This window comes from Belonocnema kinseyi, chromosome 1, assembly GCF_010883055.1.
Source record: "Belonocnema kinseyi isolate 2016_QV_RU_SX_M_011 chromosome 1, B_treatae_v1, whole genome shotgun sequence".
Classification (NCBI taxonomy): Eukaryota; Metazoa; Arthropoda; class Insecta; order Hymenoptera; family Cynipidae; genus Belonocnema; species Belonocnema kinseyi.
In genome coordinates, this window is record NC_046657.1 from 123,095,671 (window position 1) to 123,122,020 (window position 26,350).

At 32.5% G+C, this 26,350-nt stretch overlaps 1 protein-coding gene across 3 annotated transcripts in view; it reads right to left on the reverse strand.

Annotated features, from left to right (window-relative positions):
• Positions 1-26,350, reverse strand: part of LOC117174087 (ubiquitin-conjugating enzyme E2 Q2) — a 59,204-nt gene that overhangs the window by 22,560 nt on the left and 10,294 nt on the right. For all 3 annotated transcript variants that reach the window (XR_004467339.1, XM_033363199.1, XM_033364398.1), the window contains exons 2-4: positions 22,374-22,718; positions 21,626-21,785; positions 15,874-16,025 (exon numbers count right to left, since the gene is read on the reverse strand). Coding sequence is in view for 2 of the 3 variants with exons in the window: in XM_033363199.1 (XP_033219090.1) it covers positions 15,874-16,025; positions 21,626-21,785; positions 22,374-22,718 (657 nt within the window). In the remaining variant the exon portion in view is untranslated. The remainder of the gene's footprint in view (positions 1-15,873; positions 16,026-21,625; positions 21,786-22,373; positions 22,719-26,350) is intronic.

Sequence of the window (26,350 nt, forward strand, 5' to 3'; positions counted from 1 at the left end):
GTAACACCGTGTTAAGAAAGGATGTTTCAGTTTTGTATGAGAAATCTCAAAAACACTTTTTGGAACTCTCAGTTCACAGGATATGCCCTAAATTAAGGAAGAACTTGATGAATTGTTAAAAAATCATAGAATGTTATCGTAAAGCATATCCAATCAAACTAGAATCACTAAACTCTTGCTAAATTCAACATCCAATCATTTCAGGACTCTCGAATTATATAGTCAGGAAAACGTTTACCGGCTGAACCAGCTGGCGAACGGAACAAACAGAAACACCCAAAGTTTCACGGTTTCAAATCAAATGACGGCTTGCTAGAATGATAGTAGATTAGTTGGGTAAAAATATTAACTTATTGGAAAAAGTAATGAATGGCGGAAAAAATGGAATAGTTCATCCTTAACTTCTAACACCGAGAATCCTAATAAGCGAAATGAAAGAGTTTGAAAAAGAAGTCCAAGTTTCAACACTTTATCGAAATCTCAACAATTAACGTAGCTATTTAAAAGAATCGGTTTATCTACTCCATTCATGTTTCTATCCCAGAAACAGAATTACGATATTAAACATTTACTACCTACTCCTAAAAAAAAATCTGTTCGGTCTTCCCGGCAACAGGAATACAACAGGAATACAACCCATTCAGTTGAGGTCAAAAGCCCATAGGTGCACAAAATAACAAAGTTGGACACTATTTCTTGGGCCATACATGTAATGAATAACACTATCGTTATCCCTACCCCATTAATCGAGTATCTAAGACTGTGCACATGTCTAAGACACAGCAATTAATTCAATAGCCGATGGAAAACATGGAATACCCCATCCTCAATTACTAACTCCAACGATGTTGAAACGAACAATTCAAAAGTTCGAATATTTTCACCGTACTCGATATCATTTTGACAACAATGAAGAAAACTATCAACACCTCCTGGACATTAGCAAAATAAGAGTTGCCATTGTAAAAGGTTTATTCACCTACGTTATACTAATCCCAGTCCTTGAAAAAGATGAAGGATCTCTCCAACACATAATTCTTATCCCTCAAAGGATTCATAATATTCATATGTCTATAATTCCAAATTATGATTATGTTATTAAATATCGAAACTCATATGTACCAACAGATTTAACTACGATACAAAAATGCAAACAGATCGACAATTACAAAATTTGTATAAGGAATCAGCCGAACTTTAAATTAATAGATACACAAACATGTGAATCCAGTTTACTAAAAAGATACACCGAAAATAAATGTATTTAATCTCCATATCTATTGCACACGGAAACCTTTATTCCGATAACCAATGGATACATCATTTTACCCATAGACAAAATAACTTTAGACGTAACATGTGAAGATAACCTCCGAGCGTTAAATGTAGATTACCCAGCGATTATCACAGGAAGCAATTGTAAAATATTCAACGATCACGATGTTTTAGAATTAAATACTGAGACAAAACATAAAACTAATGAATGGATAAATGTAACATATAATATAAATTTCGAAACCACAGATATAGACGAACTCAAAACAAAATTATTGCAGTTACCTAAACATATCGACATTGAAGAATTGAAACAAGCGAGACTCAGTTTAGACGATACCGAAAATATTCTTTTCAATATTGCAAAAGATAGACGAATAAAAAATTGGAAAGAAACCAGCCTAGAATGGCTGCAATACGTAAGTTATGCCGCACTAAGCATAGGAACCATTTATACTCTACATAAAATAGGACTTTGCGAATATATAAAAAATTGTATCCCAACAAAATTCTGTTTCATATGCTTTAAAACTCGAATTGAAACACCTACGCATGTAGTGAGTTATCATGTAGCATCAGACTCTATCGAACCTACGGCCCCTATATTAAAATAACGAAAAGTTAGATTTTAGAGGCCTAAAAACATTCTAAAGATAGGACTGTAATGAATAACGCTATCGTTATACCTACCCCATTCATCGAGTATCTAAGACTGTGTCTCATTCATATAACGAAAGACGGAAGAAGCTATCGTTATGATAACGCTATCACTGCGAAAGCGTACCCTATCTATCTAGTATATAAAGCGGCCGCCCGTTCATGCGAGTTAGTCGTATTCTTAGTCTTAACTTGTACCCTTGTACCATTGATAAAATAAAGTTAGTCGTACCGAGTGAATCGGTGCGTCATATTTAAAAAATACCTCTTTGCCTCTTTTCGGCATCACATACGTGCCTATAAAATACGTGGACCATAACGTAGCGTCCCGGCGCATATTCTTCTTAATTGCAGTCTGAAATTTAGTTCTATATACAAAATAAAGGTTCATTATTTACCACGTTACATTTCTATGGAAATTTAAATGATTGTGTGTGTGTGTGTGTGTGTGTGTGTGTGTGTGTGTGTGTGTGTGTGTGTGTGTGTGTGTGTGTGTGTGTGTGTGTGTGTGTGTGTGTGTGTGTGTGTGTGTGTGTGTGTGTGTGTGTGTGTGTGTGTGAATCAACGTGACCGGTTCGTTCTTTTGTAGATTCATTCTTTGTAAAACAGATCTTCAGTGTAAAATTTCTTGTGTGAATTCAATAAATTACGGTTTTTTATGCTATAGCTTTTTCCCTATTAACATCAGTTTCATTCTTTCAACGACCCTAAAACAGTGAAATTTACAATCAACGAGTGTAAAGCGAGAAAAAAATTTGCTAAGCCACCTAGGGCAAGGCAAATAGTGATTCAGAACACGTCATAAGCATAAGTCCTTCTCGTAGTTGGTATACTCATGGTGCTCTAGAGCACTGCCACCTTCAATACAAACAAAACTGACTTGAAACTTCATGTGTACTTGCAGTGATGCGATTGCACGAAGCGATAAATAAATGTATTTAAAAAGACGATAAATACACATATTACGCTGGCATTCCAGCAAATTGTCGCGCAAGCATTTCAGTGGATTAGGAAACGAACCGCAGATAATACCCCAGGTATCGACTCCACATCGGTCGACGAGATAGAATTCGAGAGGAACTATGTGTGAGACTAGTTCTATTGATGATACCGGAGCCACCCCCTTACTCCATCAACCTCCGAACAGGTGCTGGTAGAAATCCTTTCTGAAATCAAGTATTTAATAGCTGAAATAGGACGAAAAGCAGGATTGAAATGAGAAGTAGACACGGACTACGAAGGAATCTTAACGTGTCCGACAAAGAATATGAGAGTGGAAAGGGTGAAAACCTACCAGACACAAAGCTAGAGAAACACGAGAGAGGAAACTACAGGCAACCAACGCACGAGCTCACGATTAACAAAAAATAGGCGACGAAACCAGTGTGAGTTGACGCATACCCGCAGAATTGGGTCAACAGTAGCGGAAGGAAGGAAGAGGGACAAATACTCAACGAGCGACGAAGAAAACGTGCGCCAACCAACACGCTTCCGCAGAAGAGAACTCGTGAGAGCAGAAAGAATCTAACAAGAAAAAAACCTAGCCGATCACAATATTCCAGCTCGCGACGCTATCAGAGGTATTAAGCCCCTAAATGGACAAGACGATGTCGGAGTTAAGGAATTCATCAGGAAAGTTCAAAGAATTAGACAGCAGTGAAATTAGACAGATCTGCTGCTAGATTTTATACTGTCAGAAAAAATGCAAACAACATGCCGAGAGAACAATCCGCTTCACGAGATCTACACCTATGAGGGTTTATATGACGGCCGAAGGGAAAATTTAAAACAAGTGGGTTCAGTTAGCCATTGGCAAGAAAGCAGGGCAGCTGTAGACAAGTAGCGACTGAAACCACTCATAATTGTAGGGTCTGATTCAGAAGAGTGATAAACTAACTTAAATATGCATTTCAATCCTTACATAAAGCACTTATGAAAAGAAGAATTTCCCTTTACATAGAAGGAACTGAGTGCCTCTAGAAATACCTGATGAAACTAAGACGGGAAAGAAGCTTGCGCAAAAACCGTCAAATATCAGTGTAGCCTAGAATATAAGAATATGGCTACTGAAATGCAAACTTGGTTAAAATAGAGTGAACCAAGAGAATTGAAACGTGAATCTCAATACACTCAAATCGCGGTACTGCGAACATTTTGCGCAGGCCCGCCCTCAATAGAGCATTCTCATTAGGCCATAAAAATTTAAAGGACCGAACCTCCGGAGGTATACCTGTAAGGGAAAATACATTGCCAGTATAGAGATGACATATTTCGGAGAAGTTTTTAAAATAAAAGAAGAAAAATGATGAAATATTGTTTCACAGTAGAGTGTAAGAAACACAGTGCTGTGCACCCAGACACAAGATTTTTTCGGATTCCAATAGGCATAACTGAGGAAAATCAAACATTTATCGGAAAATCTCGTGCTGGGCCTAGTGACCTGTCAACAAGTGAACTTATTATATTGTCAAGGAGAAGAAGGGAAATGTTGATACGTGTTTTGCGTCGTGGACCTTTAAGTGCAAGTCCATTACAAAATGCCCAGATTTGCGAGGAACATTTTATGAGTGGTAAGTAAGAAATGTATGAGTTTCGAGTGTGAGGTTATGTTTGCGAGGTTATGTTTACCACCATTGTAGCGGAAGAATTATTTATGAATTGTATTTATTGCAATTGTTTGTAATTTATGTGTATCATATAGGCATTCCAGCTGACTTGGCGAATAAGGATCATCCAGATTGGGTGCCTTGTCAAAAATTAGGTCATGAAAAAGGAGCCGTTCTAAAAATGAAAAGTTCACTGTCCCGCTACCACCTATCTGCGAAAAAGGTTATTTGTCATAGGAGAATATAAATTTTGCTTACAAATCCTTTTAATTAATTCAAGATTCATAATTATATTTAAAAAAATTTTTTTTCTGGTGAAAATTTAATATCTAACTGAACACATCATTGGGTTCAAAGTGTATCCCTTTTTGGTTAAAAATTAGTATATTTTGTTTTAAAAAAATGGTCTTTTTTGTTCTAAAAAGTAATCTTGTTAGCCAGGGAAAGTGGAAAATGTGGTAGCATAGGGAAGAGATTCTTTAAATTGATATTTTTTGCTTTTTTGTACCAAGAAAAATCTTGAATTTTTGTACACTTTGTTGAGACGTACAATTTCGGGATTTCTCATGGAAAAAGTATTTTTTTATAGATTTATGTAAAAAACCACTCATTTACATTAAACTGGGAAAGAAGAATAACACGAAGATTCCTTAATGTTAGTGTTCATACTCATAGAAAATAATAAGTTATAACCAGAATATTAAGTTAAAACTAAAAATACTATATTGTTACACTATAACTTCACTCAGAAGCAGAAAAGTATCACCACGAAACCAGCTTCATAAAACTTATAAGCTTCCAAACTTTTATATGATTTCACTTGTTTTGCAGTGTAAAAACTGTAAGATTGAATAAAATATAACACTATATCCACTAGTGTCACAGAGGGCACTGAGCTTATGTTCTCACTGAAAACTATATCTTTAAGAGCATGCGGATCAAAGTTTTCGATTTTTGTATATGTCGGGTCTTGACGTCTCCAGACAATTTTCCCAAATATTCACACTAATTTCGAAAAAACAAAAATAATTTTTAAAAACAACGGCAATACATGGAAACTATAGGGGCATAAGGAGGAGGCTATTCCCTCGGAGCGCATGACATCACAAATGAGAATGCTCTATACACTCATGTCGCGGTACTGCGAACATTTTGCGCAGGCCCGCACTCAATAGTGAGAACGCGTGAGGGGACCCCACACCTCCGAGTTTATTTTACCGTTTCAACATTAAAAACTTGTTATTATATAATTTTATATAGCTTAATACTATATAATAACATATATAGTGAATGCATTCTAAATATATTTGCTTATAAATTAAAAATTCATGTAGAAATGAGTAGTGGGGGAGAAGGGGTTATAGCGTCGTTCTCACTATCGGGGGAAAAACGTACTCAATAGCGGGAGTTCGCAGTACTGAATTTCGCAGTGCCGCGACTCGAGTGTACCAAACTAAGAGGGAATTTAGACCAGCCAATACACAATCTGGATTTCAATCAAATACAACACCGAGAGTTATAAGCCAATCAATGTCACTAGCCAACAGAACGGACATAAAATGACACAAGTGTGGAAAACCCGGTAAGAAACATCCAGGAAGAAAACAAAAACTATTTAGAAAACAACAAATGATTCAGCAAGAAATAGATAAAAATACTTGACACGCCTATTAGGGGAAAGTTAAATACCTCCAAGTATACACAATAAACCTAAGCCCACAATCACTGGTAATGAGATAGTCGACAGCAAGATCAAAATTTAATTACCTGAAAGAAGAATAAGCGAGTACTCTGAGGCATCAACTAACGAATCAACTGAGGTTGATTCAGAAAGTCTAAAACAGAATGAGCAGGATTCCAATCTATTGCATAATTATTTAGAATGGGAAATAAACCCGGTGATAAATGAAAGGGTAAATGTTAAGCCAAATGCAGTCAGAAAATTATGGAAAAGGAAGGGATAATATGCCAAATTACAATGAAGAAAAATGGCTAAGACACCTAGGTTGGATGAGATGATTTGAAGAACAAGAAATTAACTATAATACAACTACACTTTGGAGAGCCTAAGTTTACACATCTATCGAAAGGGAAGGAATAGTAGAAATGATGAACTATTTGTCCAACTATTGCGCAGTCTCCAGTTTTCCCTTGTTTTTCAATAAAACCCGCCAACTAACTGAACAAAAAAGGAAATAGTCGTGAGAGAAGTTCATGGTGATCACTTGGGAGAAAACATCATGCCCTATCGGCCAACTACAAAAGGCATTTAGGATAATAAACTAGGTTACCCCCATGGGAAAGTAGCCCTAGACATATAAGGCCCGTGGCCAGAGACAAGAAGTGGAAGTAAGTATATTTTAAATATCCAGGGCAGGTCAACGCAATACCACAGGTCATTCTGACTGATCAAGGACAAAACTTCTTGTCAGAAGTATGATTAACACTTCAATGCCAGAAAATAGTAACAAGTGGGATGAAAACATTAAGTTTATAAATTTCGCGATAAACACTGCCAGGAACGAAACGAAGAGACTTTCGCCCTTCGAGATGACATTGGGAAGAGTCCCGAATCTTCCTTCGATACTAGCCCGATCACCCACACTCACCTACAGCCACTCGATACGGAAATGGCAAGTCAAACATAAGAAATACACACACAAGACTAAGGAGAGCATATAGCGACAACAGGAGAAATCTGAAAGAAGATTGGATAAGAATATAACGCCAACGCAACCGATTTACAAAATTTGTCATAGTTTTATAAAAACTACGACAACTGATATTTACCCAGGCATTTAGAGAAGGAAAAAACATACGATAAATGTCACATTTCATGTTAATGACGAATATCAAGAATCAGACAAATTTCGACTATATTCTCATCTGCATACCAGAGAATGATATTGACAGATTATTAAAAGCGTTTAATTCACATTATAAAAAAATTACAATTCACTGTGGAAAAAAAAATTAATATTAAAATTAATTTCCTTGCTATAACTCTTATTCGACCAGACAATACATTAATTACAGATTGGTATAGAAAAGATACTAGCTCTGGTAGATATGTTAATTTATACTCGAAAAACTTGAAAATTATATATGAATTGTTAAAGGACAACATGCATCCAGATAAGTGTATTGTTAGAGATATAGAATGCACAACTGTGATCGCTGCGCCATCCATGTGTGAGAGGGATTTTTCGTAACTCCAGTCAGTCTGAGATGATTGCTCGTCCATGTTAGATGTTAATAAACGACTGTTTTCACTACTCTGTGTGTCTATTTATTTAACATGTATTAAAAAATATACTGACAATAGAATCAAAGTAACGTTCACCTATGAAAAAATATTCGTCTGAATGTTTTTCCAAAAACAAAGATCCTACTCTTTTCTGGAGGAAAACCACATGTAATCTACTACATTCAATGTGAATGCGGTTGCGCCTATATAGGACAAACCAGTAGATACATCAGTGTTAGGATCAAAGAACACATTCACGATTCTGATAGATATTAGAAATACTGATCTTGTGACTCATTCACATGATAATTATCACAATTTTACTTTTTTTAAACTCGAATTTTAAGTAACGAACAAAATGATAGAAAACGTAATTTTAAAGAAATGTTCCATATTATTAAAATAAAAAATAATATGAACAAAAAATCTGATACTGAATATCTTCGTGATATATACACAGTGTCATCGTTCTTACTAATTCTACCCACAGATACTAAATCTAATTTTTAAATTTTATGCGCGATTCGTGGCTGGTCATGTGGCCCACCTCAGTTTGTACTAGATTTCCTTTCTTCTTCCGAAACTGTCATAACAGCAAACTTGTGTTGCCCACGAAAAAAAATATTTTTTTCTCTATTTCGCAAAAATGATCGAGGGAAGCGAAAGTTATTAGAAGTTTTTAATAACAAATTTATCAACAATATCTTTATTTCTCATTAGTGAATTGTTTTCTCGATAAAATCATATGTGAATAATTAACTAGAAAGTCGACGCAATAATCAGTGGCAGGTTGAAATCTCATACGTTCCTCTAATATTAGTAATTATGTCGAAATTTTGTCTGACAATGAGATATTCAGGTGAGCTATCCTTTCTTGTTCGAATAAGTAAAACCATCTGAATTCAATGAATGATCTATTAATTGTTCAGCCGTCACTTATCAGTGATCAGGGTATTTCAAAAATTAACTTCATGATATTAGAAAAGATTACAATCAGTAAAATAGTTACTTCGGACCACAGTAGATCACCGGCGTTCATATCAATATTAAATGTGAAAAAGATATAAGAGTGACTTGTTGATTGGATTTTTCCCATTCCTATAATGACGAGCAGCCAGATAAAACTATTATTTTCCTTTGCTGATTTTTAAAATAAAATGAACTGGCGTTCAAAGTGCAAAGTAAGTTTACCTCAACACCAACTATTTCTTTAACTCAAAATTAATTCTTCCTATTAAACAATAGCTTCCAAAATAAATTAGGGTTTACAGTACCTAAAAGAGAAGATATGTATTGAGTAGCAGAATACAAAAATAATAATGGTTGTAATTGTAATTTATATATAAGTGAGACATCTAAAAAAAACTCAAGGGAGCAAAAAAACGGGATGTGTGCTGCAGATATAAATGTCGCAATATTGGAAGCCAATATGCATGAAATCAAATATACCACGACACATGATTCCACTAATAATCTGGGGCATTTACATCTATCGAAGTCAAAGATGATACATTCTTCAGGAGATGAGAAATAGAGTGAGAAACGAGAAGGTGTGAAAACTAAATAGCTTGTTCATTCGGACGGAACCGAGGATTCAGGAGGGGAAATTCGGCAGCAAATATACATTTTCCACATGTCTCATTTCCACCATCACGAACCTTTAGTCAGCTGTAAGAGTGAGTATTTGGAACCCATTTCCCCTCGCTGAATACCCTTGTTTCAAGGTCACGTGTCTAAGTCATGGAGGTTTTATTTTAGCTTGTATACATTCAAGTTCGTGCGCATCATAATTAATGAATTAACAATTGAAGAAAGATATATTCTAAACCGTTTAGGAATTTTTGGTGTGAGTTTGGGATACATAGAGCAGCCAGTGCAACTACTCTGGGAAGGTAAGAATTTTGCAATTATGTCGTCCAAGTATACCAGTAGTAGCATCGTAGTATACCAGTGATCGTGCATCTTCAACCAAAATACATCTAAGATATCATTAATAATCCGCAGAACAAGAAAAATACGACGCCGACATTTAAAAGCAGTCGCAGGCTTGATTTTAAATGAAGATTTTCTCAGAAACTTGTGGTTAAATATATTACCGGTTTCGACGAACACGTGTTACCATCGATGGCGGAAAAGTCATTAAATCATTACAGCTCTATGAAAAGAGCTACCATAATTGCACATGGAAATCATCGAATTTTTTACTAGTTTCCCGATATGCACCTGATCATTACAAGCAAGCTAATATAGAATTTGATTTGATGAAGAAGCAGGGAATCATACGACCGCCGAAGAGCCCCTGGTTTTCACCCTTACACCTGGCAGCGAAGGAAAACAATGGAGTACTCTCCACGGAGGTACAGTATTCTCTATAATAGATATGGCAAGAGCATACAATCAAATTCCTGTTGCGCCGGAGGAAGTGAAGTGAAATTTGTATGCATGAGCCACTCTATCTTATATGCTCATACAATAGCAATTTAGAACATTTGGCAATGACTAAGTGGGAACTTCTCACTGAAGTACAGAAATACTGGTGCAGTTTTTCCGATAATATTTCAAGACAATTTACGCAAAAACATCATCTTTTTGCTCTTTATTTTTATTTTTAGAATGTTGTCAATTTAAATAGTATATTCCATAATACCCCGCCCCTGTGCCTGAATCTGTGGAGAAATGAGCATTTTTTTGTCTGAACGTTATTAGAATACAAGAGAGAAAGCTGAAAAAGGAAAAAATGAAAGTAAGACCAACGTCAAGGACGGTGGTCAAATGGTAAGTATATGTACTTTTTTTCTTCCGTTGACACACACAAACACACACAACACACTTTCTCTTAACATTCCTGCGCTCGCGTAGGCGGCAAATTGGCCGCCTTTATCAGTTTTTTGCTGTGGTTTTCCTCTTAGGCTCCAGAGAGGCTCCAGAGGACATTGTAATCTCAAGTTAGAGTATCCACCATCAGATAGAGCAGCAATTCCCAAACTTTTTATCCACTTTCTGGAGAGCGGCAGGGCCGCTACCCTCACATTTTTTCATAATACCCTGCCGCCAAGGGGGGACACTTGACTGCTTCACTGCTTGACACACCATGCTTCACGCGAGAGAATTAGAACCGGTTGAGAAAAATTAAAATGTGTTAACCGAGATTCAACCATTTTTTTCATTTTCTTAAAATTACATCAGGAAAATGATTCAAATAATTAGAATTGAATTGAGCCATATCTTTAGGGTTTTAGTTATTGAAACAGCCTTAAATCTCATGACAATGAAAGGGTCCTCATAGCGGGGGGGGGGGGGGGGACTGCCTAGTGGCTGGGCCCGGGGTGGCATCCCCCTGCCGGCGGCAGCCTCGTCGGCCGGCGGCACTAGTTTAGGAATCGCTGAGATAGAGCATAGGAGAGGTTTCTTCAGTCGTCTAGGCCGTCGCAGTGCTTGTTCAAACTTCGTGAGTGCAGGACCTAAATTCGAGCGGCCATTCAGCCGCCTACGCGAGCAACTGTGATTGTATTTTTAGTCACAGCTTTTTGACAGAATGTAAATGAATTTCTCCCGATTTTGCTCAAGTTTCAATGTTGTATTCATTGTTATTTTACATATATCATTAGTACTCATTATACTATAGACTCTTGAATTACTATTTGCGGTTAAGAGCTTGATAAATACAAAGTTCATTATTATTTGTTGATATTTTTGTTGCTGCCGAACCTCGGGAACTAAATCTCAGTGTTGGATTGTTCATTTGTACAGGGCCCGGGAGTTATACTACCGACCGAGAAATCTCTCAACTCCTCGCTCAGCTAGAGGAAGATGAGAGCGAGGAAGCTGCTGAACAAGAGTTCACAGCATGGGACGTGGAAGAATCGCGAACAGAATGTGACAATGACGACACAGAAGAGCCAGACTATGAGCCCCAGGTAATTGAAATAGACGAGGAGAACAGTGACACAGTTGTTGACTTGAGTGATGGTGAGAACTGTGGTGTAGAAGAGGGGGAAGAGGATTTGAGATTTTACATAGGCAAAGACATAAACACGATTTGGGCCAACAGCTCCATGACTCCAGATTCAAGAACTAGGACTAAGAACATAATAAAAACTCTCCCTGGCCCTAAGGGCCAAGCTCGCCAATGTCGAACCCGCTTAGAATGTTGCTTCCAAATAATTACTGTGGAAGTTGTTGAAGAGATTGTAAACTACACAAATATTTTCATTCAGAAGAAAAGACTTGAACGTTTAGAGGCTTGCCAATGAGAGTGAAGCTACAGTTCGAGAGAAAGACTACAGGCCTACAACTGTTACCGAAATATTAGCACTATTCGGTGCACTCATTTTGATGGCTGTAAAGAGAGGGAATTATGCGGACCTCAGTGAATTTTTCAATATAAATGGAACCGGACAAACTGGCTCAAATCCATCAAATTCTGAGCTCTTTTACAGCACACAGCCAAAAAACTTTGCTTTTTGAGAATTTACAACTATCGACGAGATGCTGATCGCTTTTAGAGGGCGTTGTTCTTTTATCCAGTATATGCCAGAAAAACCAGCTAAGTATGGTGTAAAAATGTACGCCCTCACCGATGCTCGTACGTTTTATACATCGGATCTGGAAGTGTATTGCGGTAAACAGCCAAATAACGAAATCTCGAACAAACCGTTTGACCTTGTGGTGAGGCTGGTGCAAAGCATCCAAGGGACTAATCGAAACCTCACACCCGATAATTATTTTACAAGTTATCCCTTGGCAGAGCAGCTGCTTTCCATGAAACTAACATTTTTGGGAACTATGAGGAAAAATATACCCGAAATCCCTCCCGAATTCGAGACTGTGAATAAAAGCTCAGAGCCGGGGAAATACCAATTTGGATGGCAACCAGATAAAACTTTAATCTCAATGATAACCAAAAAGAAGAAGGCAATGATAGTGTTATCCACTCTACACGACAGCGACTCCGTTGACGAATTCACCGGGAAACCCATCCAAGTCATGGATTATAACTTGACAAAAGGCGCAGTAGACACAGTGGATTTGATGTGCTCTAGAATTTCCACATCAAGAGTTACGAAGAGATGGCCGATGGTTGTATTCTTTCGATTGCTTGACCTGGCAGGAATTAACTCCTTGCGAATTTTTCAGTTCAACAACTCTCTACATGTAAAGAAGAACACGAGAAGGTATCACCTTTACGATCTGTCATTGGAGTTGATGAATGAAAACCTGAACCTGCAATCTCTCATAAAAACTCTACCGAAAGATTTGTCGTTGTTCCAGGAAGCATACAAAGAGATAGAAAGTCCGGAAGTCCGTCCTGTACCAACCAGGGGAGGGATATGTCACATCTGCGGATCGAAGAAGAACAGGAGCAAATTGGAGTGCCAACACTGCAACAAGAACGTTTGCAAAAGACACTCAATCTCTTCGATTACATGCCAACACTGCCACGGCAGTCAAGACGAGGACAGCTACGATATGGGCGAAGACTGATAGAAGTTGTGATCTCGAAATATCAGGAAAGATGAATGATCACCAATGTGATAGGAAGAAACCTATGATTTCAAAAAACATTTGATTTCCAAAAGTTTGTGTTTTAATTTACATTTGAGAGTTAGTTCTATTCTTGTTGGTATTTTGGTATTTTTTTATTGTCGCTGTTGGAAAGTAATTTCTCTAGTCTGGTTAAAGCCAGCGTCTCCTTAAAAGACTAAAAATAAAAATGTTAGCTACTTGTCATACATTTAAAAATGTTTCCTATAATTATTTTTGCCAAAGAATTTTAATAAACATGTGTTCAGATATGACGAATAGTTTTTTAAACTTGGATCACTATTAAAAGTCAAAAGGGACCATTTTTCTGCAAGAAAACTACGAAAATTCGTGAGCGGCCAAATTGCCGCCTACGCGAGCGGAAGTGCTCCACCAGGATGCGCGAGCGGAGGAAGGTTAAAAATGCTGGTCGGGACAATTTAAATATAAATGCAAATAACGAATAATTATAGTCAAGCATGTTGCTTACGAATCATCAAGGCATCTGATGTGCTTCAATTCGTGGTTTACATACATCTTATTAAAGCAAATACAACAAAAGCTGTAAGAATTTACTATAAGTTCCGGAGAAATCAAATTTACTGGAATTGTTTGATTTCGTAGAACTTCTTCTGCAATCCCTAAAAAACTTCACACGTTTCGATGAAACCCTGGAGCTTGAGTTCATTTTTTTCGAAAATGAAAAATTTCCCCAGGTTAATCAAATGAGATTTTGAAGTGCTCGGGGACACACTTGTTGATGTTTCAACTTCGGAAAAAGAAATGAGCACAATATTATAATTATAAATAAAAACAAAGTGCAAAAACTCGAGATTGGATTCACAGCAATTTTTTGTATCGCAGGTAAAGAGGAGAAAGAGGAAACCCACAATTCGCCAAAAAATATAAGTGAAGGCAATTGCCAAGAATTTCAAGCCGAAATTTATCATCAATACCGATCAGATGGGCTGTCAATATCAGTCCAACTATGATAGAACACTCGCGGAAAAAGGATCAATAATTATATTAATACAAAAAAAAAACTTCCGAAGAAGTTGAATTACAATGTCCGGGAATTCTTGCCCAATGTTGTAACATGCTCGAAATCGGCATAACTGACAAAGAAATTGTACAACCAATAATTTATTATGAAATTTTTCTCAACCAAGAATTGGTGGCATGTACCGTAAACATTATTCCGTCGAAATGCACTGCAATTTGTCAACCGTTCGATGTCTATTTCCATTGGAAAATCAAAAATTTGATATAAAAAATTCAGAACTTTTGACATTTGGTTTCAGAAGAACTCGAAATCTCATCGCGTGAAGATTCCATACGAATCCATTCATGGATCCACATCAATTATTAACAACAATTTTTCAGAAAATATAATTAACCTACGCGTGGTTTGCATCAAATCTTTCCAAACAAAAAGACTTCGTTCAAAGCGTAAATGAGGTATGTTTTACCTTTGATAAACTACAAAGCCTTGTGCTTGCTCAAATTTTGCTTTTGTTTCTTGTCGCAGATGCCAGTTCAACTTATGCTTTGTTTGTTTTTATGATAATTACCATCCAATAAGTTGTACATCTGAATAAAAAAGCAATGCATTTCACCATTGAAAAAAAACGCAATTCCGTAATTATGTTGCTTAGAATCGAATTATGTTAGCAAATAAATATTTTCTATAAACAAAAAAGGATAAAAAAAATATATAAAAGTACGGGTCGAGCCTCGAACTCAGATCGCCGCGCTAAGAAACATACACGCTTGCCCACTTCGCCACGGCAGCTTTCGTAAGATCGAATTTTCAGGACTTGTACGAATGGTGAGCCTAACTCTTTCGACAGAAATTTTTCCTTTATTTTCAAGTTGTGCACCCTAGAGCTTTGAGTATATACTACACTACTTTTTAAGTACGTGAAGACTCAGCAAAATCGGTGACCCACGGGGTGTGGTATCTCCTGTTAGAGAAATGTAATGTTCTGCATATTATACTTTTTAAATGAAAGATATTTACCGAGCCTTCTAAAGTCTAATTGCTGACAGTAACATAAACTAAACCGCCGCATCTAATTTACAATGTTTTGACAAAATTTTGTACCGCAGATATTCCTCATTTTTCCCAAAATTCTATCTAACAAATTGAGTTTGTCCAAAATTTCCTATCTACACTTTCCTCGATCAAAAAACAATACATACAAACAATACAATTTTTAAATTAATATTCTAACAATATCAGTGGTGGGATTCGAGACAAAAGATTGACGTCGGTTCGAGAATGAAGGACACCTTGATATATGGGGATCCAAGAGTTGTAGGAAGCGTTCGGCTTCAGTTCGTAGCATAATACAATGAAGCACTCGTTTAGCAAACAAATACCATAACTGCGCATCTACCCTGTACATTTCCATACTTTTGCGCATTTTTTATATCTTTACTATAGGCTACTTTATTTGAAAACTAGGTTTCTTCTGGTGAACTTGTTAGAATATATGTATTAATAAATATTCTAAAATTATTTAAAGTAATATTACTGAAAAGTGATATATAATAAGGAAATACCTTGAACAGCATGTTTAGTAAAATACTGTCTTTTCCTTCCTTTTCTTTAAGAAGGACGAGGTCGTTGTGCAACGGCGAGTCTGGGTCCACGCACATTAGTTTGATGTTCCACTCATACAGGCTGTCGTTAACTAGTTCTATGCTGTACATACCTAAAATTGATAAATTTTTATATTTATTACTTACGTACATACACAAATTTACCACTTCAGATAAATAAAATCCAACAAGTTATTACTAATGTTAAAAGAAAGTTGAAGTAAGGGTTATGAAAACCAAACTATATACGAACGGGGGGCCTGAACGAACTTTAAGTTTCGTTCTACAATGTCTCAGAAACAATTTCCAAACAAAATTAAAATCATTCTTAGAGCTGTTTTTTATTTTTGCTTTTTTAATGTCAATTTTTTAAGTAATTTGAAAAAATGGATTTATTTTCGTCGTAGGTTATGTTTAAAGTACAATACTGATTTTTTAGATTCTTTTTAATATAAATCTTGTATAATAAGTGTATTTTTACATAATTTTTAATGTACTATTATATTCTTGTACACGTACAGCCTTTATTAAATTTTTGGAAAAATTATCATTACTTTCTTTAACCTTGTATTTGTATGTTTTGCATATATATGCAACAAATACAAAATTAAAAAGAATAATAAATCTAATTTTTGTACTTTAAACATAACTTCTTTCGAAAACAAATAAAATAATAAATAAGTTATGTTAAAAGCAAAAAAATCACATTAATTATTCTTTTTAATATGAATCTTGTAAAATAAGAGTATGTTTACACAAATGCACATACGTTGGTACATTAATAATTATGTAGAAATACACTTATTATTCAAGATTTATATTAACCCTCATCACTTACATGGGGTCAGAATGACGCCAACATAAATTCCAGTTTCAAATTTATATTGGATTTCGAGGATTTTTGTATACACCTCAAAATAATTTTCATTCAAAAAAACTATCAAAATCTAATTTCTATGTATTAAATAGTGTGTCTGAATGTGTTAAAGTTGAAATCATGTAGACAACCAATATGACAACATTTCAAAAGTCAGCTGAGGTCAATTTGACCCCATGTGGCTAATATGTCATTTTGCAGAGGTATAAATGATAAGGGTTAGAAAGAATAATAAATATAATTTTTGTACTTTAAACATAACTTATTTCGAAAATAAATCCTTTTTTCAATTTACTTAAAAAAACACATTGAAACAATAAAATATAAAAAACGGCTCTAAGAATTATTTTAATTTTTCTTGGAAATTGTTTCTGAAGCATTCTAGAACGAAACCCAAATATGTGTCATTTGGGGTCAAATGAGGTTATTTTTTAATGTACTAAATAATTTTGAATTACACTGAACATGAATATTTAAAGACGAGAATTCGAAGATCTGAACATCTATTAACTTAATTAATATCCTTAAAGATGGCCTTTAAAATATGCGTCATTCTGATTATCAATGTTGTAACTTGGTGGAACTATTTGTTTAAAAAAACTTAGAATCGTTTTCTTTCTTTTTTTGTATGACAACAAATCTGCCAATTGGCGATGGAGAAAGGCTTAGCGATGCCAGGGAGCTTTACGTTGCTTCACGCTTCACCCAATTCTATTGCAACATTTCAAACCAATTCAAATCTCCAACGAGATACGCAGTAAGATTAGATCAAATTATTTCAGTGTAGTAATAGAGAGCGAAAAACTTTTGTATTACGCAAAAAATATATTTTCGACAAAATGAGAATTTCTCTAGCGGACGTATTTAAATGTTTGTCTCATTCAATTTTAACAGAAGTTATGTTCTTCGTCAAAAGAAGATACTAATTTAACAATAAAAGAAAATGTTTCCATTATGAATCGACCGCATGGCCATGTAGTCCAAAAACGTCGGCGACAAACGGGATTACAACTGACCGCAAAATGAGGGAGTTCACCACTCACGGGAGTGCTCTATCTGTTCGGGTCCGAGTTCAGAGAAAATTTAAATTTTTCAAATCAATAATAGCCTTTTTCATACAAATTAATAATAAAAGTTTATACTTCATTTAGAAAATTAAGTAATAAAGTGGGTTACTCATTTTAAAGAAAAAAAATTAATATTTTAAGTACGAACAGTTTTTCTAGCATGTTTCAGAATTGGACAAAAATAACATTATTATTTAATAAAGGAACGTTGCAAAGTATATGTTTTCATAAGTTTTCTATTTTAAATAGAGAAAACTGACAACGACCATATATTCAAATTGAAAAACAAACTGTTTTGGAGAAAAATCGTCATCTTTATTAAACTATTACATTTTACGTTGTCTGTTGAAGATTCATCTATTTGGTTTGAAATGAACTATTTTAATGAACTTCAGTTTTTCTCGTTGAAAATTTAACTTGCCATTTTTTGTTACAAATTTGCCTCTTAGTTAAAAAGAATCAACTATTTAGATGCAAATTTACGTATTTCATTGAAAATTCATCTGTTTTTGTTGAAAATTAATCTTTATGCTTAAAAAAATAATCTTTTTGGTTGAAAAATCATTTTTACGGTGAAAATTTAACCAATTTTTGAAAAATTCGTTTTTCTCTTTTTCAAACTTCGACTATGTGTTTGAAAATTTCCTTTTTTCGAAAATTATTCTTGTTTGTAAATTCATTGATTTTAATTGAAAATTCATTTTTTTCGGCGAAAATTTTAATATTTTATGAAAACTTTTAATTTTAATTGACAATTATTTTTCGAACTTCAAAATTAAGTATTTTATTTAAAATAGCTATTTTTTGTTGTAATTAACCTTTTTTATATTTAATACAAAAATCTTTTCTCTTTTTGTTGGAATATCAACTATTTAATTTTTTGTCGAAAATTCATCAAATTTCTTTTTTAATAACATTTTTGGTTAAAGATTCATTACTTTAGTTGAATATCCATCTCCATGACTAAAAATTATTGAGCCATTTTATTGAAAAATTTACTTTTTTTTGTTTGTTTGAAAATTATTTATTTTAACAGAAATTTCAACGATTCCATTTTTGGTCGAAAACGTTTTCTTTTTTAGATCAAACTTTACCTCTTTTGTAGCAAATTGAACTATATTTTTGTAAATTCAATTTTTTTAGTTGAAAATCTAACAAGTTTGTTGAATTTTTTTCTCTTTTAGACGAAAATGTGCCTTTTTTTAGTTAGAACTTCAAATAATTAGTTGCAAATTCATGTATTTTGTTGCCGATTTGTCTTCCTAGCTGAAACTTAGTCTTCTTGCTTAAAAACTCATCTTTTTGGTTGAAAAGTAAATTATTCCATTTTTGGTTTAAAATGTATCTTTATTAGCTGAAAAATTTTATATTAGGAAAGCTATTTTTTGCTTATTAAATTTTAATTTTCGCAGAACTTGGGCCAGAAGTTAACTTTTTTAAAAAAAATATTTAAAAACTCTAAAAATAATGCCAAAAATCGACATGAAAAATTAATACACATCTTTTTACATAAACTGAGAAAAAACAGACTAAATTCTGGTAATTTTGATTTATTAACAACAACAAAAATGAATAAAATAGTCTTATTTTTATTAACAAGTACATTTATTCGGTTCATTTGGTTTCATTGGGCACGATAAAAGTTTGATTTAAAGTTACATTAAATTTCTTATAATAGAGCAGATAATTGTTTTAAAAATTAGGTTTAACAATGTTTGCTACATTAAGAAATATTTATAACTTTTGAATAATATTCCATATTCTATGATGCTAACAGAATATGGTACGAACTTTTAAAGTTTAAAATTTAAATGTTATAAATATGCTATAAATGAAAATTTTCAACTAAATGCTAATTCACCAGCAGGTTTTAATAAATACTTTTATTGAAATACGTGTCTTTATAATTCTGATTTATTTAGTTGAAATTAGAAAACTTAAAATACATCGGGAATTTTTTTATTAAATTGATCACTAATTACGCTCATAATTTTAAACATTTATAAACTCCTCCCTTTCATTTATATGTAAAAAAAGACACACACACAAATAGCCTTCTATTAACTCCAAGACGTGTCTCGGCTCGATATGAGACATGTTTAGTGTCCTAAAGAGTTTAAGAGCTCGGAGAAATTCTCACGAGCATGAGAATATGCTCAACCTTTTTGTGCTTTGAGAATTTAATAAGAATTTATGAACATTGTGAATTTGCATTTTAAAAATCGTATTATTTACTTTTATTAATAATAATTACATTATTCAAATTTCGCAGGAAAATGTGACGTTATAATTAGAAAGGGAGCTTAATTTAAATGGTAAAAGAAGTAATAGTAATAGAAGACATATTATTCACATTATTCAGAATTGCGATACACCTAGAAAAATAATAACATTAATGCAAGCAAATTTTGCGTCTAAATACATTTTAAAGACTGTTTAGTTGAGTTTTCAAATATAAAAAAGGTATATTTTTAACTAAAATGAAGATTTTCCAACCAAAAATATAAATTTTTAAAGAAATAGTTGAATTTCCAACCCAAAAGATTAATTTTCTGCCAAAAAGGCTTATTTTCAATAAAGTACATGAATTTTCATATGAAAAAGATCAATTTCCAACCAAAATTAGAATAGTTAAAATGTTAGAAAAATAAATGTCCAACAAAAATTAAAAATTTGAAATGATTTCAAATCATTTGCAGATTTTTGCAAATTTCAACCAAAAAATTTAGAAACTTTTTAAGAATTGTCAAAGGCTTAAAAAAAATAAAAACATTTTCTTAAGACTCCTAGGAAAATTGAAAATGATTGTTCATTTTTTTAAATTATTGTAACAGAAAATTTTAAAATATTTCGAGAGATTTCTGAAATGATCAAAACAAAACCTGGAAGATTTTAAGGATTTTTTTTTTAATTTGCAGGATTTTCAAAAATGTTAGGAAAATTTCGATTAATTTAAAATATAATTTAGACGTTCTGAAAAAAATGTTAAAACACTTCTTTCAAATTACTTGAAATAATTTCAAGTTTTTAATTAATTTTGAATCTTTTCAAAACTTCTAAATATCTCTTGAAATTACTCAAATTTTTTCTACAAATAATAAGTGTTCAATTGTTATTTATATGTCAAAATTGAACAATTTCACTTACAAATTAAAACATTTTATAAACAGAACAATTCAAATGGCAAAATTGCAAAATTTTACTTTAAAATCTTTCACACTTTTTAAAAATTGTAGGACATAATTCAAAGTGTTCTGAGATCTTTTTTTTTGTTTGTATCTCTTGAAATTCCTCACAAAACAATCATTTAAAAAATTCCCATGGATTTTAGGAACTTTTTTTCACACTCTGACAAAATTCAGTTTACCTAACAAATTTGTAAATCTTGAAAAATTAAAAAAAAATGGTCTCAAACTCTTCCATATTCATTTAACCCACATTTTAAAATCTTTAAAAATTAAAATTATTCTTTTAAAATAAAACCGAAACCATTTCTCCTCAGATCTTTCATAATTATTAAAAAGCTTAACTTTTTTATTCGGGGTATTTGGGTGTTTTCTAAGTTCACTTTTATAACTTGATTTTCACACCGGAGCGGTAAACATCGGCATAATTAATGGAAATGATTCAATAAAAAAAAAAAAATCTACTGTCCGAATGGGCGCATAATTGATTTTTGTAGACAATCGAATTACTATTAAGTGTGACATTTATCAAATTCGAATAGCTGAAATATAAAATATATTATTAAATAAGAGGAAAATTTGACCTTTTTTGAAACTATCACTTCGGTATATATCCCGCAACTCCTTCATAAGTCTGTCGGTAGCTTGAACGCTTCCGGAAACCGAACCCTTTAAATAATCTTGGCGTTGGTTCTGTCTCAGCCTTTCAAGGGTTGCAAGGTGTTCTATGGCCATTTCCTCTCCCTACGAAAATTAAATTAATCAAAGAAAGTCCAAATAAATTAAAATATATAAAAGGTCAAATATAAAAATATTCGAGATTTAAATTTCTTGAAAAGAATTGCAATCTTGAAAATTCCTCCAGCAATTTTAAATAACATGATTTTTAGTTTACATTAAATTAAAAATCAACCATTTCTAATATTCAGTTTTACGTACTTAGAATTAATTCGTAAAATTATTAGATTTATCAGCTAAAAAGAAATTTTCATGTATTTATCAATAAATTTTAAACAATTGATAGAGAGAATATTTAGATCTTTTATATCTTAAAGTTCTGACTATTTAAATATCAATCCTTCCATGTACAAAGAACATTTGTAACTGGAGTCAACCAATATTTTACTGAAATACACATGTACGAATAAAATAAATAATATATTTAACATCAGCTTTTGAATTAAAAAACGCTCTAGATGATAATAAGGTTCCCGCTTCCAAGATATGCATTTTAGAGCCTGCAAGCGATGAAAACGTTCATTAATATTCGTTAGGAATAAATTGAAGTTGATTATTACAGTAATAACAATAAAAATAAATGTAATATCGCACCTTGCTCTTAGCATTGGCCTCGCCTTCGTCCATATCGAGGTGAAGGTCTTCCTCTGCTTCGCTTTCTTCGTCGTCATCGAGATCCTCTGTGTCTTCAGCCTCCATCCTCTGTGGCACTGACGCTGCAGCTCCCAATCGAAGAGGATCGAGAGCGGTTCTCAAACGCTCAACGTCTGGTGGTTCTGGCAGTGAATGCAAGCGGCATAATTCTTTCAAGAGAATTCCCACCTGGTTAAGCACGTGATTGTCACGACCTGTTGTGTTGCTCAAAATCTGAACCGCATTCGTCACGCTCGTCTCCTCGGATTCGGCGAACCAGACCGGTGGTGTCGACGGATACGTCTCCTTAAAAATAATAGTTTTCGTTAAAATTGGCTTTGCAGTTTCATTAGATAAAGGGTAACCAGATAAAAGGCGCAGGTTGGCCAATTTAAATTCAGACAAATTGTACCCGGTTATTCAATTTGGAATACAAGCCTTCACAATTTTAATTATTTACCAATTTTAAAAGTTGCATCAAAACACATATGTGAATTTAATTTTTTTTCAGAATTTTGACGGTTTACAGTTTCTCACAGTACAGGCATTTACCATCTTATAGAGTTTTACAAACTCTACTTATCGATTGTTTCTCGGATTTCCCTTCATTAATTACTTTTATTTAATGTTAGGTAGAAAAAAAATCATCCTAATATCATTATCGAAATAATGCGTTTTATGAACCCACACTCTGAAGTGTTCTCGAACATTCGGAAAGAGATGATAAATTGCCTCGAAATGCTCGGCTCTCGGATCTTCTTTCCCTAATTACTTGTACGCGATGTTCAACGACATAAAAGAATAGACTTCATCCTATATCATTATCAAAAGTCTGCGATTTATTCATCTACATTTGATGTTAGTTAACATCAGAAAAAGATCCATTTCAATATTTTTATCGGAATTTCAGAGAAAAGTTATTATTTTTTCACATTTTTTGCGTATGCGTTTAAGAGACGTGGGCGGACAAATTGCAATCTGCCGATAAGGATATTGAGATGAAACCTTTTATGGCATTGCGGGTAACAAATAAAAGTAACTAATGAAAAAAAAATTCGAGAACCGATTTTTTATTGAAAATTTATAACTTTTTTGAAATATCAAATATATCTTATTTAAATTTAAAAATAAATATGAAATAAGTAGTTATTGCCATCTAAAATTATATACTAATTATTTTTACGATGATTAAACAGCAACAAAATAATTTGAATATTCTTTTTAAATTTTATATTTTCAGTTATAAAATTTGCAAACTTCGGTCTGCCGCAATTTGGAAGTACACCGTTAACTGCAATTCGGATCTGTCTTTTGATTCGTCTACCGTTAACTGCGCGTTTGGAAGTGACAACTTCAGGGACAGATGTTAAACGATACAAACTTAAAGTTGTTGAAGCTGTACACTTTCTATCGATTAAACCTAAAATTATTGTTTACAATAGATAATGTCAAGATAATATCAAAATAGGCTTTAGAAAATCTTAAGAAGTTTAGCATTTAAAAGGGATACAAGTTTAATAAAAAAACTAACTTAAACGAGTGGAAATATTAAAAACAAAATGAAGTTAAAAACTTACATTTTTGTATTTTGTTATTGATTTCTCTAGCTAAAATGCATACTAACATTTTTAATGCAATAATACTGTTATGTTGCCAATCACAACTCGCACGTTTGGATAATTTCACCTTATTTGTAGAAAAAGGTCCATCTTAACATTTTTTAAATTTTTTAAACGAATGTATAATCAATCATAACATAGGCCCTTAGAAAATGTAGAGAACACACTACTACAAAAATATATGCGTGAATTGCATTACTTTTCGTTCGTTAAGTTATACTAAAATTAAAAATTTCAAATCGATTTTTCCAAAATGAAAGTTTGCCTTTTTCCATCAACAGCATCAATTTCCATTGGAATCATGATAAATTTCAAAATGTATAATTCTGAGCCTTCTGAGACATTTTCAATAGTCTAAATTAAAGAATCAAGCAACGAAGTTTAAAAACTTTTTTTTAACTTAACATTTCTGTAATTAGAAGTTAAATTCTTTTTATTTTAAATAGTCTAGGCATTCTTTAAAAGCTTCAAATATTATTTCAAGATCTTGAGAAATCTAGAAGTGGTTTTAAATTTGTCCAAATTCAAAATAATGTTAGAATTTTTTTCGGAACTTTTAAATATATTTCAAAATGAATTAAATTTTTTCTATAACTTTCAGAAAATCCTGCAAATTAAAAAAAATAGATTTGAATTTATAAGTAACAATAGAACACTTATTATTTGTAATAGTATTAGAGTAATTTTAAGAGATATTTAGAAGTTTTAAAAAGATTCGAATTAAATTTTGAACTTGCAATAATTTCAAATACTTAAGCCGAAATTAAAATAAAATGTAGATTTTTGCAGATTTCAAACAAAAGATTTAGAATTTTTTTAAGAAATGTAAGACTTCAAAAGAATAAAATATTTATTAAGATTCTTAGGAAAATTAATAATGACTTTTCACTTTGAAAAATTATTGTAACAGAAAGTTTAAGAAGATTTTAAGAGATTTCAAAAATTATCAAAGAAGGACATGGAGGATTTGAAGGATTTTTTTTTAAATTTGCAGGATTTTCAAAAATTGTAGGAAAATTTCAATTAATTTCAAATATATTTAGAAGTTTTGAAAAAAATTTTAACACACTTCGTTTAAATTACTTGAAATAATTTCAAGTTTTTAATTAATTTTGAATCTTTTCAAAACTTCTAAATATCTCTTAAAATTACTAAAATTTTTTCTACAAATAATAAGTATTCAATTGTTATTTATGCGTCAAAATTTAACAATTTCACTTATAAATTAAACACTTTTTACATAGAACAATTAAAATTGTAACGCTAAAAGTTTAAAAGTTCTTCGAAAATCTAAATATTCAAAGCTTTCTATGTAAAATAATTTAGTTTCAAATTGTTTTCTTTTAAATATTTGATTTCAATTTACTCGTCTTAAATGAACAGTGAATTATTCCTAAATATTAAATACATATTCTTGTTCTAAATTAAGAAATTTCAAATTAAATGGGATGAAAATTGAATAATTCAGACTAAGAAAATATTTGGAATTTAATAAAAACATTTATTTATGACTATATTATTATGGATTTATTTTTAAGTTGAAAATAGTAAAACGCACGTTTACATTTTTTAATGTGTAAAAAAAATTAATATAATTATTATACATTAAATAAATAAATGATATATTAATTCCAATTCTTATTAAGATTTTCGGATTGAAACAGTTACAATCTGGAAATTCTCAACTTCAAATGCTTTTAATTTTTAATTGTTTAAATTTTAAAAACTGCACTCTAATTATTTAAGAAACGGTTAAAATCGAACCGGTCACCCTATTTTTTATTTTAAAAATCTTAGATTTTAAAAACTTCTAATTTTTGTTAACCTTTAAAACTGCATTTTAAAATTGTTTTAATTAAAATATACGTTTAAAAATTAAAAATCTAAAATGGAAAATTTTTAAAGTGAAAGATTTTCGAATAAGCATTCTGAACTAAATGATATAATAAATTATAAAAATTACAATTTAAGAAATTATTTTAAAAACAGTTGAAATAAAAGTTGGAGAAAATTTGTATTTTAAAAATGTTGTAAAATTCCCAGTCAAAAAATAAATTCACTGTCCTTTCCCGGTTTTCTTCGGTCTCACAAAATTCCCGGTTTCCCACGTTTCCCGGCCCAGCGGCCACCCTGAAAATTGTTCATTATTTAATAATTACATTCAGGATTTATCCTTTGTTCGCTTTTTTCTCCATTCTCACAGTGTAAACTGTAATAGAATTGTCAAGCACATATGTTATTAAGTGTCACCTATTAATGCTTTGAAATACAAATTCTTAATTTATAAACGCTTTGAAAGAAATGATCATTTAAAAAAAA